The following is a 13,682-nucleotide window of genomic DNA, read 5'->3' on the forward strand; positions in this document are numbered from 1 at the left end:
TCGGTTTAGTCAACGCTCAAAGTGGCGCCAGAGCTTTGGACGGCGCTGTTCATATTAGAGCGTTTGTCTTATCCGGGTGGCCTGGCCGCACCTCGACATGACCGTACCCTCCCTTGAAGAGCTGGACTCGTTCAAATACAGCGACCTGCAGAATTTGGCCAAGAGTCTGGGGCTCCGGGCTAACCTGAGGGTACGTAGCCGGTAACGGCCGGGCAGGTTTAGCGCTCTCAGAGAGACCTGGTGGGAAGTGACCGGCCACGGGGAATGTGGCATCTGTCCCTCCAACTGTGCAAAATGGAGAGGGAGCCATAGTATTCACCTTATTTTGAGGCTGACTTTTCTGGGGGCCCACATAGGCCTTGACTTCAAAAGAGTTGGTTTGGTTTGGTTTTATTGAAAGTACTCCAGAATTAATTAGGAAACGCTGGCCCAGAAAGCTCAAGGAATGCTGTGTCTTAATTCCAGTTAATTGTTAGGCAGTTGTGGAAATAATTGCCTTGGCTTCTGGCAAAGTCGAAAACGTAACAATTCTGTGAATTATAAGTGCGCCCTAAATCTCTTAATATTTGCGGGGGTGGGGAGGGAACCTGGAAAAAAGTATGGCTTTTAAAGGACCACTCCCATGGATAAAATTTTATAACTCAGCTCTGATCTAGAATGATCATTTATTATCACTATTATGATAGTGTTCTGTTCAAAATCAGTATTGTCTTTGACACCGAGGCTGTAAAACGTTGAGGGGGGGAAATGTGGAGATTCATTTTGGGAGTGAAGTTTATCTTCTTCAGTGGAGTTTTCACACAAAAATTATTAGGTTACACTTGGAGATATATTCTGCAGGGTGTGGGTGTGGTATTTACACTGAGTGAATAACTTAGGTATTAGAAAAGGTTTTAAGTGATTAATACAAAATAATCAGTGCCTAGGTACTTGTTGGGTCTTAATAATAAAGGAGTGTCTTTGGAGATATTTCTGAGCTGTAGTTTTTAATGGCTCCTTGTAATACTACTTAATAAAGCCTTAATTCCTTAAGTCCCCTCAGCTTTCTCCAGTCTGGCTGGAATCTTATCCAAGACAGCATCCAAACCGTACTGGTCTCTGAACACCTGACGCCTTTGTCCGTCTTTCTGTCTTTGCTAATTTTGACCTGTTTGTCCCAGACCCCCTTCTCTTTTCCTCTTCTTTATTTGCATTAATTTCAAATTGCTCTTTAGAGTCCATCAGAAATATCACTGACTTGGCACTTCACCTTCTCCTCTTCAGTCCCTTGGCCATAGGTCCACTACCCCAGTAATTCCAGGAAGCCTTTGTGCTTTTAACAGAGTTTAATTTCAAGTACTTTCTTTGAGCACTTTTGGGCTTTCACCTTGCACTCTGGTTATTTGTATTATGTTATCTAAAAGCTAAAAAAGCTCCTTGAACTAAAAGCTAAGTTCCTTGAACAAGAATCTTATCCATGCCCCTTGGAAGTCTTTACAACACTAAGTGGAGTACATTTTATATAGGCAATGCTGAATAATTAATTATGTTCAATCACTTCCTTGCAGTGCTAGAATACTGTCCCAGAGGGTGGCAAGAGAGTTAGAGTGGAGGCTTCCTAAGTTCTGAGCTCTGGATGACATCAAGGCCCCTCAATCATTTGGATCTCTGAAGGCTATTCCAAGAGAGCTGGATTCCTAAAAGCCTCACCTGTAGTCTCTTGAGGCACCTAATCTGCATTAGCTAGTCAGTCACCTGTTTTCACAGTGTCATAGTGAATTATTTCAGGTCAGTAGAGACACCATTGCCTCCCTAGCATACAGTATCTGGCACATAGTAGGTATCAATAAATATTTCTTTAAATTTTTAAAAATGTTTATTTATTTTTTAGAGAGCATGGCGGGGAGGGGGGAGGTGGGCAGAGAGAGAGAAAAGAGAATCCGAAGCAGGTTCTGCACTGTCAGCCCCATGTGGGACTCACACCCACAAACTCTGGGATCACTACCTTAGCCAAAGTCAGACATTCAACCAGCTGAGCCACCAAGGCACCCTAAAACTTTATTTATTTTTTACTTTAGACAGTAAGCAGGGGGAGAACCTTAAGCAGGCTCCATGCTCAGCGCAGAGCTGGATGTGGAGCTCGATCCCACAACCCTGGGATCATGACCTGAGCTGGAACCAAAAGTTAGACATTCAACTGAGCCACCTAGTTGCCCCTCAATAAGTATTTCTTTTTTTTTTTTTTTTTTGACATTTTATTTATTTTTGAGAGAGAGAGAGACAGACAGAGACAGACAGCCAGCGTGAGCAGGGGAGGGCCAGAGAGAGGGGGAGACACAGAATCTGAAGACAGGCTCCAGGCTCTGAGCTAGCTGTCAGCACAGAGCCCAATGCGGGGCTTAAACCCACGAACTGTGAGATCATGACCTGAGCCGAAGTTGGATGGTTAACCGACAGAGCCACCAGGTGCCCCAATAAATATTTCTTAAGAGGTACTATTTCCCCAAAGTCGACTGTATACCATTTGATTATAACCAATTATAAAAAGACGCTTTTGAGACAGTTGAAAATTAAACTTGGTCTAGGTATTAAATTAAGATACTGTTAATTGTTGGCTATTAAAATGGTATTGTGGTTATGCATCCCCTCCTCCTTTTTTTAAGGCCTTCTCTCATAGTAATACATGCCAAGTATTTAAAAGTGAAATGTTAGGATGCGTGGGATTTTCTGTGAAATATTTTAGGACAAAGACAGGGTAATAAGATGAAATAAGAACAACAGAATGTTGATAATGGATAATTGTTGAAACTGGGTGATAGATACATGGGAGATCATTAGACCATGCTCTCAACTTTTGTGATTGAAACTTCTCATAACTAAAATGTTTTAAATTACAAATTTGTACAGCTCAGGAGCTTGTTAAATCAGTTGGCTTTTTATTTTTATTTAAAAAAAATTTTTTTTTTTTTTTGAGAGACAGAGAGAGAGAGATGAGCAGGAGAGGGGCAGAGAGAGAGGTAGATACAGAATCTGAAGCAGGCTCCAGGCTCTGAGCTAGCCATCAGCACAGAGCCCTATGCAAGGCTCGAACCCACAAACTGTGAGATCATGACCTGAGCCGAAGCCGGACACATAACCAACTGAGCCACCTAGGCGCCCCTCAGTTGGCTTTTTAAATTCACAGGTATATAAACAAAAATATGAACAAATTGCTCTTAGCAGTGATCAAGATTAGATGATCATTTTGATGATTTAAAAATAGTTTTTTTAATGTTTATTTCGAGTGTGTGTGTGAGCAGGGGAAGGGCAGAGTGAGGGGGAGAATCCTAAGCAGGTTCTGCACTATCAGTGCAGAGCCTGACAGGGGGCTCAATACCATGAACTGTGAGATCATGACCTGAGCAGAAATCAAGAGTCAGATGCCTAACCAACTGAGCCACCCATGCACCCCCTTTTTTTTTTAAACACTAAACAGAATAAGATTTAAATAAATTCCACCAGAATGGTAACAGTCAACATAAATTTAGAAGCAAAAATCTTAGCTCTCTTTTGTGTCTTAACATTAAGAGCAGTGTCTCAGTGAAGGAGTCAGTTACTGGTATTTACTGTGTGGCCACTAGTCCTTCTCACTCCTGCCTTGGCTTTCCTGCTTGCAAGCCTAGATTACCAAGACTGGCACTATTTCCATTCTCTTGTAGCTCCCATTCCTCTCCTGACAAAACTCTAAGCCTTATTAAACCTGGCTAGGTGCTTAATTTTAGCCTGTACCTAACCAGCTGACCCTACATGGAGAAAAATCACCTAACCTTGTTGATCAAACTTAAAGGTATCACCATAAATCATAAAATGAGCATTTGATCCCTCTATACTTCTTGGTAGTCATTAACTTTTCTGTTTTTGAGGACCATTGTTTCATATCCTCTCACCTCAAATTGGCTCCCTTCCTTCACTTGATGATTTTTCCTCATAGGTCATGGAAAAATAGACGCAATTAGGTAAGAGTTACCTCTTCTTTGCATTGTCAAACTATCCAGCCATCCCAGGCCTGTCGCCAGTCTGCAAGTCCTCTGCCTTTGCATGAGGGCAGCCTTGCCATTTGTGCCAAGTATCCTGTTTCCTCCTCTAGGGCTGTGTACTTGCAGTCAGCTCTTCTCTCTTACATCCTACAGAGCTCTCTCATGACTCCTCGTCCTTCATCTGCCCCGAGGGTCTGACTTTAAAGCTCAGGTCATGGGGCACCTGGGTGGCTCAGTCGGTTAAGCGTCCGGCTTCAGCTCAGGTCAGATCTCATGGGTTCAAGCCCCACATCAGGCTCTGTGCTGACAGCTAGCTTAGAGCCTGGAGCCTGCTTCTGGTTCTGTGTCTCCTCTCTCTGCCCCTCTGCCTCTCATACTCTGTCTCTCTCTCTATCAAAAATAAATAAAACTTAAAAAAATTTTTTTTAAGCTCAGGTCATGATCCCAGGGTTGTGGAATCGAGCCCCATGGGGGGCCCTGTGCTGAGCATGAAGCCTTCTTGAAATTCTCTCTTGCCCTCTGCCCGGCTGGAGCTCTCTTTCTCTCTAAAATGAAATTTTAAAAAAGGCTGGTTCACCACTGGTCCACCACTGGAGGTTCCTGGGTAGTGGAGACCTTGTCTCTCTTGTTTATCAGTCTCTCTTCAGTGCCTGGGACAGTGTGCAGCGTGATAAGTGCTTGTTGAGGGAATGCATGCGGATAGTAACACATGCACCTTCTGCCAGGTTCTTGGGAGCGTCACCCCATTACATTCAGTCATCTTAAATGCCCTGACTTGGCTCTGCCACAGGCACCTTGTTTCATCATTGTCACATGCTTGGTAAGGTTTTCGTGGCATTTCAAGGAGGTGTTCTGGTAACGTCTACAACTTTGAGCCTATATGATTAACAATGTCGTATCATACACTTAAAATTTTGCTATGATAGGGGCACCTGGGTGGCTCAGTTGTTTGAGCATCCAGTTCTTGATTGTGGTCCAGGTCATGATTCCAGACTCATGGGATCGAGCCCTACTTTGGGCTCTGTGCTGAGCATGAGACTGCTTAAGATTCTCTCTCTCCCTTTGCCCCTCTACCCCAACTCATGTTCTCTTTACCTCTTTAAAAAAAAATTTTTTTTTTTTTTTTTTTTTTTGCTAAGGTAGATCTTCTGTAAAGTGTTCTTAGAACCCCTCCCCCCTCCCCCCAAAAAAGATAAAACCGAATAAAGTGGTTGGGGAAAAATTTGATAGGAGAACCAAGAATGCCTCAATTTTCCCATGCCAGTCATACCTTTCACAGAGAAGACCCTAAAAGAGGTTCAAGAAACAACAGCAAGTAGAACATAGGTACTACTCTATTACTAGCCAGTATGGTGACTAATAACTTGTAGGGCATACTGGTGAACCAGAACCAGGCTGGATAATGGGCTTCACACCCTAAGCACAGCCTCTCCTGTCCCCTAAAGCCTAAACCAGATCTGGATCTCTGCTATTCTTTCCTGGACACCTGGCCAACAATAAGTGGTATGAGAAGTGGTAGCTGAGCCCACCTTGAGAAGGAAATCTCTGGTTCTCAACTGCTTGGCTGAGTAGAGGAGGAGAAAAAGACAACACAACCAATAAACTTGATCCTTTAAAGCGAGAGAAAACATAACCAATCAGATTAGTATTTCTGTTTCAGGAAGGGAAGGTTTCCTAGAGTGGAAAGATAAAATAAGGAGTCTGTTTCCTCAGGAACCCTTGAACCATCCTCCTCGCTAAGCCTGCCTGAATTTGGCATTCCCCATCTGAGAGACCCCCACCACGTTCCATCAGCTGCCCAAGCCAGATACCTGGGTATGATAAAGTTTGACTATTCCTTGACCCCTATGTTTATACTGATTTTACTTCCAAAAAAGGTTTTGAATCCGTCCATACTGCCTTAACCCCGCTCTAGCTCAGGCCACAGTCCTTTCTGATTTCCTACAGCAGCTCCCAGAGGCTTTCCTGACTTTGTCTTCCTGCCATCAAGTGCATCCTGCACAATGTCCTACCAGAGAAAATTAGTAAAACCCACTGTGCTGCTACAGACTCTTCAGACACTGCCCTTTGCTCTGAGAGTAAAGTTCGTATTTTTTTTCCATAATATTTTATTGTCAAATTGTTTTCCATACAACACCCAGTGCTCTTCCCCATACGTGCCCTCCATCACTACCACCTCTTTTCCCCCCTCCCCCATAAAGTTCGTATTTTTAAGAGGCTTATAAGGCCTGGCAGGATTGGCCCCTGCCACTTCCCCATTCCTCTCTCACTGTTCCTCCAGTAGCTCCATGCTCCGGCCACTTTGAATTCAAGTTCCCCAAATTCCACCCTCATTCTCGCCTTCCCATGTCGTTTCTCTACCCCTTCGTTGTGGCCACCACTGTCCTGTTTGTCCTTCACATCTCAGCAGATACAGACCTTTGTCTTAGAACTGGCGTGTCTCGTTACTTAAGTCAACCCTGACTGGTGGTCCAGATCTTGGTGGTTGTGCCCATTTGTGTTTTTGCACAACAGCCTAGGCTCATACTGGCTCTTAACCCCGTGCTTCTATGATCCTTGCCTCTTTCCCTGTCTCACTTCCCCTTTCTGGTGTGAAATCTGCATGGGGCCAATTCTGTGTTGGTCATCCCTCTGTTCTCAGGGCCGGTCCAGAGGACATTTGGGGAATACAAGACCAGGAGAATAATTGTCCTCAAAACTGGGAAAGATAATAACCCATCTTTCTTGCTTTGTTGATTTTGGCCCTACTGATAAAATCTTTAACTCTCCTGCAGGCAGACAAATTGTTAAAAGCCTTGAAAGCCCACCTTCAACATGAAGCAAAAAAAAATGAGAATCAGGTAAGTAATATTTTTATCAGCTGTTAAATATTAAAGCAATTATATTTAATCAGTGATAAACACAGCTAGTGATAACTTAAAACATGCTATTTATTTCCAAAGAGATCATTATTGGTAATAATAAATCCTTACATAATCACTGTTATAGAGAAACTGCTTATAGGAAGTAATCTGTTAAATAAGATGTTCTCATACAAATGTGAAGATTAATTACTAGTTGCCAATCATTACACGAACTAGCTTGGTATGAGCAGGGAGGGAACATGATTTGAAACCAGAAAAATCCAAGTTAAAAAGCAATTGTCATTTCTTTTTGTGTTATCTTGGAAAACTTAAATGTCTGGATTCTTTGCTGTTCTTTAAAATGGAAATAACATCAGCATGGCTGAATTGAGTGTTAAGAGTCAAAGGAAGTAGGGCCTATGAGCAGGGCCTGTCACCGTGCCCTGTGTAGTGAACTGGACACCACAGCTAATGGGGGAGAGGCGGTCCTGGCTGTCTCAGACTTAACCCCCAAAGGTTTTGACAGAGCCAGGATTCTAAACGTGAAATGGAGGAAAATAGGAAAGTCCTTAGGGCCCTGGATTTTGAAGAGCATCCCATTATCTATCTGGAAATGAAGGTAAATATAAACCTGAACTGAAAATCTAATTTCTGCCCTCTCTGACTTTATCATCTCTGTAACTCTATTCCAAGTTATAAACATTTAAAACTATTATTTAAAATTCTTTTGACTCCTGGTTAAATTAACTTAAAACAGAAAACAAAAAAGGATTAATTTTGAATTCTAGCTCTAAGATTCTACATAAAATTAATCTCAATCTGCCCCCTCCTTCCCACCTCTCTATACCCCCATCTTCCCCTCTGTTTGCCTCCTCCCGAATGCTTTCTCCCCTCCCTCCCCTCCCCTCCCTCCCCTCCCTCCCCTCCCTCCCCTCCCTCCCCTCCCTTCTCTCCCTTCTCTCCCTTCTCTCCATCCCCATCTCTCTCCTCCCTTCCTTACCTCTCTCCTCCTTTCCCCACTTTTGTATGTAGGATACTTGATTGTAGTGCTATTTGAAATCAAGATTTTAGTTTGGATAACAATTAACAGAATTTAAAATTATCATATTTCTGGGGCACCTGGGTGGCTCAGTCAGTTGAGTGGTCTGGCTTCAGCTCAGGTCATGATCTCACAATTTGTAGGTTCGAGCCCCGCATCGGGCTCTATGCTGACAGCTCAGAGCCTGGAGCCTGTTTCAGATTCTGTGTCTCCCTCTCTCTCTCTGACCCTCCTCTGCTTGTGCTGTCTCTATCTCTCAAAAACAAATTAAAAACATTAAAAATTTTTTTTTAAATTATCATTTCAAATTCTGCATCTCAGGGGCCACTTCATTTTGAAAAAAAATGTCAGAAAAGCATGACAAATAGTCAAAATTAAATCAGATAAAGAATTCCTAAGTCAGAATTCTTTTTTTTTTTTTTTTTCCACGTTATTTTGAGACAGCAAGCAAGTGGAGGAAAGGGCAGAGAGGGTGAGAGAGAATTCCAAGCCGGCTTCACACCATCAGTGCAGAGCCTGATAGGGGGCTCAAACCCACAAGTCTTTAGATGATGACCTGAACTGAAGGTGGACATTCAACTGACTTAGCCAGCCAGGAGCTCCCAGGACTCTTAATCTATGATAGTGAATTTAGATTAATGGGAGGACTTGATAAAGACAGAGTTTATTTACTAAGGCTACAGAAAAAGTCAACACAGTGCAAATGCATGGCAAAGAGATCATTAATGGTACCAAGGATTGACAGATGTGCAAACTTCCAGACCCCATAAATCATCACCTAGGCAGTGCACAGGTATGGATCACATCTGAGTTGGACATTGCGCATTTTGGAAGCCTTAATCTCACACTGTAAGTCAGCCTTAACTATATATGGGAAGAGTGCTGTATGTGGGTTAGTCTGGCTGGATGCCAAGGACTCCCTTGTCTCAGCCAGGTGTGCCTCATCAATCTTGGATTTAGACAAGTGTATTCTAGGTCTATCATGGTGCATTCAGGAATGAATATACCCTCCCTGATCACTGTCAGCTTCCCAGACTAACATAAAACGCATGGGATTAAAACAGACAATCTAGCCTTCTTAGCGCAGTGGGCAGCGCGTCAGTCTCCTAAAACAGACAATCTCAGGGGCACCTGGGTGGTTCAGTCAGTTAAGCTTCTGACTTCAGCTCAGGTCATGATCTCGAGTTCATGTTGTACTCTGAGGTGACAGCCCAGAGTTTCCCTCTCTCTCTGCCCCACCCCCACTAACACTGTGTCTGTCTCTCAAAAATAAACATTAAAAAAAAACAAGCAATCTCTGGGAGTTGGGCTAATAGGTTTCTAAACAGGACAGTTAAGGGGGTGCCTGGGTGGCTCAGTCAGTTAAGCATCCAACTTTGGCTCAGGTCATGATCTTGCCATTGGTGAATTCAAACCCTGTGTCAGACAAAATGTGCTGATAGCTTGGAGCCTGGAGCCTGCTTTGGATTCTATGTCTCCTTTCTCTCTCTGTCCCTCCCCTGCTCATACTCACATGCCTGCCCCCCCCCCTCAAAAATAAACAAATATTGGGAGGGGGGAAAAGAGGTGGTGGTGATGCTGGAGGGCACTTGTGGGGAAGAGCACTGGGTGTTGTATGGAAACCAATTTGACAATAAACTATTTGAAAAAAATAAATATTAAAACATAAACATGGGGGGCCTGGGTTGCTCAGTCAGTTGAGTATCTGACTTCAGCTCAAGGTCATGATCTCGAAATTCGTGGGTTCAAGCCCTGCGTCAGGCTCTGTGCTGACAGCTCAGAGCCTGGAGCCTCCTTCCAATTCTGTGTGTTCCTCTCTCCCTGCGTCTCCCCTGCTCATGGTCTGTGTCTCTGTGTCTCTCAAAAATCAATAAGCGTTAAGGAAAAAAAAAAAAAAAACATAAACAGAATAGTTATAGGACCTGTCTTGCACTGTGTTCATAAGGGAGTCCCTGCAGGAGGACTAAATAAGTATTTTAAAAGTATCTCTTGGGCCGCCTGGGTGGCTCAATCCGTTAAATGCCTGTGGGGTCTCCACTGACAGTGTAGAGCCTGCTTGGGATTCTCTCTCTTTCCCTCTCTCTCTCTGCCCCTCTTTTGTTCTCTCACTCTTCACAGTACATAAAAAAAGTCTCTCTTTAGATTCCAGCAATACATGTAGCCCAAGGCACCACTTCTAGATGGAAGCAGTTTTTCCTCCCCATGACTATCCGGGGGGTTGGAAGTGGGATCCACATGGCATCTTCCTACTCTCATGTATCCCTGTTTCTTTGAATTTATGCCTACCTGTTTTCAGCTGTCACTTGCTGATTCCTTGGTTGCTTTCTGGTATTTGATTTCTTGTCTTCCTCATCACCTCATGCCCTGACCTCCTCTGGTGAATTTACAGGTCCATCTCGATGTCCCTTACCATACTTGCCTCCTCGTTTCTTGGCTCCTGTAACTTTGCTTACCACTCTTCATCAGCCATCCTCTTCCTTGGCGTATCCTGGACCTTATATCCCTCGGAATTATTTTACGTCTATAATATTTTACTTTTAAAACCTGCCATTTTCAAAACTTCCTTATTCTTTGCCTCCCCATAAATTTATTTTATATTATGGTTCTCTTTGCGGGATCCATGGGAGAATCATTTAGGGAGCTTTTTATTTACTTATTAAAAATTTTTTTTAACGTTTAATTTATATTTAGGAGAGCGAGATGGCATGAGCAGGGGAGGGGAGGGAGAGAGGAAGACACAGAATCTGAAGCAGGTTCCAGGCTCTGAGCTGTCAGCACGGAGCCTAACACGGGGCTCGGGCCCATGAACCATGAGATCATGACCTGAGCCAAAGTCAGATGCTTAACTGACTGAGCCACCCAAGCGCCTGTGGGGAGCTTTTTAAAAATGCTGATAAATTGGGGTGCCTGAGTGTCTCAGTCAAGTTGAGTGTCTAAGTCTTGATTTCCTATCAGGTCATGATCTCAAGTGGTATGGTTGAGCCCTGTGTATGGGGCTCTGCACTGAGCGTGGGGCCTGTGGGATTCTTTCTCTCTCCCTCTCTCCCCTTCTCTCCTCCTCTGTGCCCACTCCTTTTTTCTCTCTCAAAATAAATAAAATATGCTGATATATAGACCTTACCAAACCGTGGCCAACCAAGTCACCTCTCAGAGTGTGGGGTCCAGGCACTGTAGTGAAATGGATGGAAAAATCAGGATACAAAGCATTCAGCCCACTACTTCCACCTGCAGAGCACCAGGTGTCACTACAGTTTATAATATCGGAAGGTTTCTCTGTAAAGAAAGTCAATGTTATTAAGCAAAGGCCTTTGCCTTCTGGAATTCAAGGGTTCCTCTACATAATAGGCTCCTCCCCACCTAAGGACCCTAGTAGATTAGATTGTACCAGGTAATAGGCCCTCCTACACATCCAAGCCTCTAATGAGGTCTTCCTTGTTTTGAAATAGGATAGACAGCCAGAAGTCACCAGACATTTGAGGAGAAACATGCAGTGTGAGAGAGCTTAAGATAAATAAAAAGATAACCCTAAAGGAGACTGAGATGACCAAGAAAACAACAAAAGCTTTAAGAACTTAATGATTTATCAACTATTAGACTCCAGCTATACAGACAATAAATGGATAGTTAGGTTAAGGTTATGTAACAAGCTATAAACATTAACAAAGAGACATAAATGACCGCCACTGAGTGAGAAAAGGAGGACAGAATGTGAAGGGAAGCCTGAGGATGCTGCACTTGGAATTTGTAGGATATACTATGCAGTTGTGAGACAAGATTGAAGGGCCTCAAAATCTTTAAAGCAGTCAAGGTGACTAGTAGAACAAGGTGGTGGAGTGCTGTCCGGATGAAGACGGGAGGTGAGAGGGGCAGAGGAGCTAGATTTCAGCATGTGAGAGGCACTACACATCGCTACTGAAAAGACAAAGGATTATCTCACAAGCAAATCATGAGTGATATACAAGTAACTACCTGAAATTCTGTCCTAGAAGTGGGCAGGGTGCAGAGAAGCAATTGCTTTCCATTATAATCTCTTTATAAATCTGGATTTTTTTTTAGCCATGTGTATGTAATATTAGTATATTTCAAAAACATTAGAATTTGTCTAAAAAACACCAAAAACAAAATCAAGCCTCTCCCTTATAGTCTTTAGGTAAGAGAACATGTTTAAGAAGGCCTTCCTTGGGGCGCCTGGGTGGCTCAGTTGGCTAAGTGGCCTACTTCTGCTCAGGTCATGATCTCATAGTTTGTGGGTTCGAGCCCCGCGTCAGGCTCTGTGCTGACAGCTCAGAGCCTGGAGCCTGCTTCAGATTCTGTGTCTTTCTCTCTCTCTGCTCCTCTCCTTTTCACACACAACACACACACACACACACACTCTCACACTCTCTCTCTCTCTCTCTCTCTCTCTCTCTCTCTCAAAAACAAACAATGGAGCGCCTGGGTAGCTCAGTCGGTTGAGCATCAGACTTCAGCTCAGGTCATGATCTCACAGTTTGTCTGTTCGAGCCCTGTGTCAGGCTCTGTGCTAGCAGCTCAGAGCCTGGAGCCTGGCTTCAGAGTCTGTGTGTCCCTCTCTCTCTCTCCCCCTCCCCTGTTCTTGATCTGTCTCTGTCTCTCAAAATAAATAAATGTTTAAAAAAATAAACATTAAAGAAAATTTTTTTAAGTAGTGTAGGAAAGCATTTGAAGTTTTCTTAGTGTGAGTAATTAAATTAGCATAAATCTTTTGAGTATACACTATGTGCCAAGCACCATGCTCTAACTAGTAATTACAGCTAATATCACATCTTTACTGGGCTAAGTGTTTATATGGGTTATCTCATTTATTCCTCAAAGCCTAGAACATAGATACTAATGTTATCCCCAGTTCACAGATGAGAAAATTGAGGCTCAGAGAGTCCAAAGTAACTTGTCAAAGGCCAAAATAAGGGAATAAGGTAAGAATGGCACCTGTACAACCAAAATCTAAAAGAAAAGAGCTAAATCATCACAACAGTGTGATACAGGTACCAAAGATTATATACAGACTTGCTTTTAGAAGAACTCATCGAGGGCCTGGGTGGCTCAGTCCATTAAGCATCTGACTTAATTTCAGCTCAGGTCATGATCTTGCTGTTCAGGAGTTAAAGCCCCATATTGGGCTCTGCACTAACTGTGAAGGGCCTGCTTGGGATTCTCTGTCTCCCTCTCTCTCTCTCTCTGCCTGCCAGCCTCTCTCTAATAAACCTTTAGGAGGAAAAAAAGAATTCATTGTATGATAATTGTTGCACTTGATATTAATGGGGGAAGATTAGATTCATTATTCAAGACCTGATACAGAGAAAACTATGCTTTTTATCTTTGTGGGGAGGGCAAGCAAGCTTGGTACTTTCACACCAAAACAAAAGGTGGATGGGTAAAAGAATTAAATATAAAAATGAAACTACAAAAGTACTAGGAAACAAAATCGGTGAATATATTATGAGGAAGACCTTCTTTTTTGTTTAAAATTTTTTTTAATGTTTATTTATTTTTGAGAGAGAGAAACACAGAGTGTGAGTGGGCAATGGGTCAGAGAGAAAGGGAGACACAGAATCAGAAGCAGGCTCTAGGCTCTGAGCTGTCAGCATAGAGCCTGATGCAGGGCTCGAACCCATGAGCCGTGAGATCATGGCCTGAGCCGAAGTCGGACGCTCCACTGACTGAGTCACCCAGGTTCCCCTCCTACACTACTTTTTTCAAGATGGTGTTGTTAAATGTGATTGTTTCTTTTGGAATACTCTAGAATTCTTGTGCTGGAGTACAGTTGAGGTCAATAGAGTATTAAAA

General features: G+C 43.1%; 1 protein-coding gene across 1 annotated transcript in view; it reads left to right on the top strand.

The window, feature by feature from the left end:
- Positions 1-67: 67 nt before the first annotated feature.
- Positions 68-13,682, top strand: part of NUSAP1 (nucleolar and spindle associated protein 1) — a 37,750-nt gene continuing 24,135 nt past the window's right edge. Inside the window, exons 1-3 of the mRNA XM_029952230.1 lie at positions 68-190; positions 6,770-6,835; positions 12,742-12,804. Of these exons, the coding sequence (XP_029808090.1) occupies positions 98-190; positions 6,770-6,835; positions 12,742-12,804 (222 nt within the window). The 5' untranslated portion in view covers positions 68-97. The remainder of the gene's footprint in view (positions 191-6,769; positions 6,836-12,741; positions 12,805-13,682) is intronic.

This window comes from Suricata suricatta, chromosome 9, assembly GCF_006229205.1.
Source record: "Suricata suricatta isolate VVHF042 chromosome 9, meerkat_22Aug2017_6uvM2_HiC, whole genome shotgun sequence".
NCBI lineage: Eukaryota > Metazoa > Chordata > Mammalia > Carnivora > Herpestidae > Suricata > Suricata suricatta.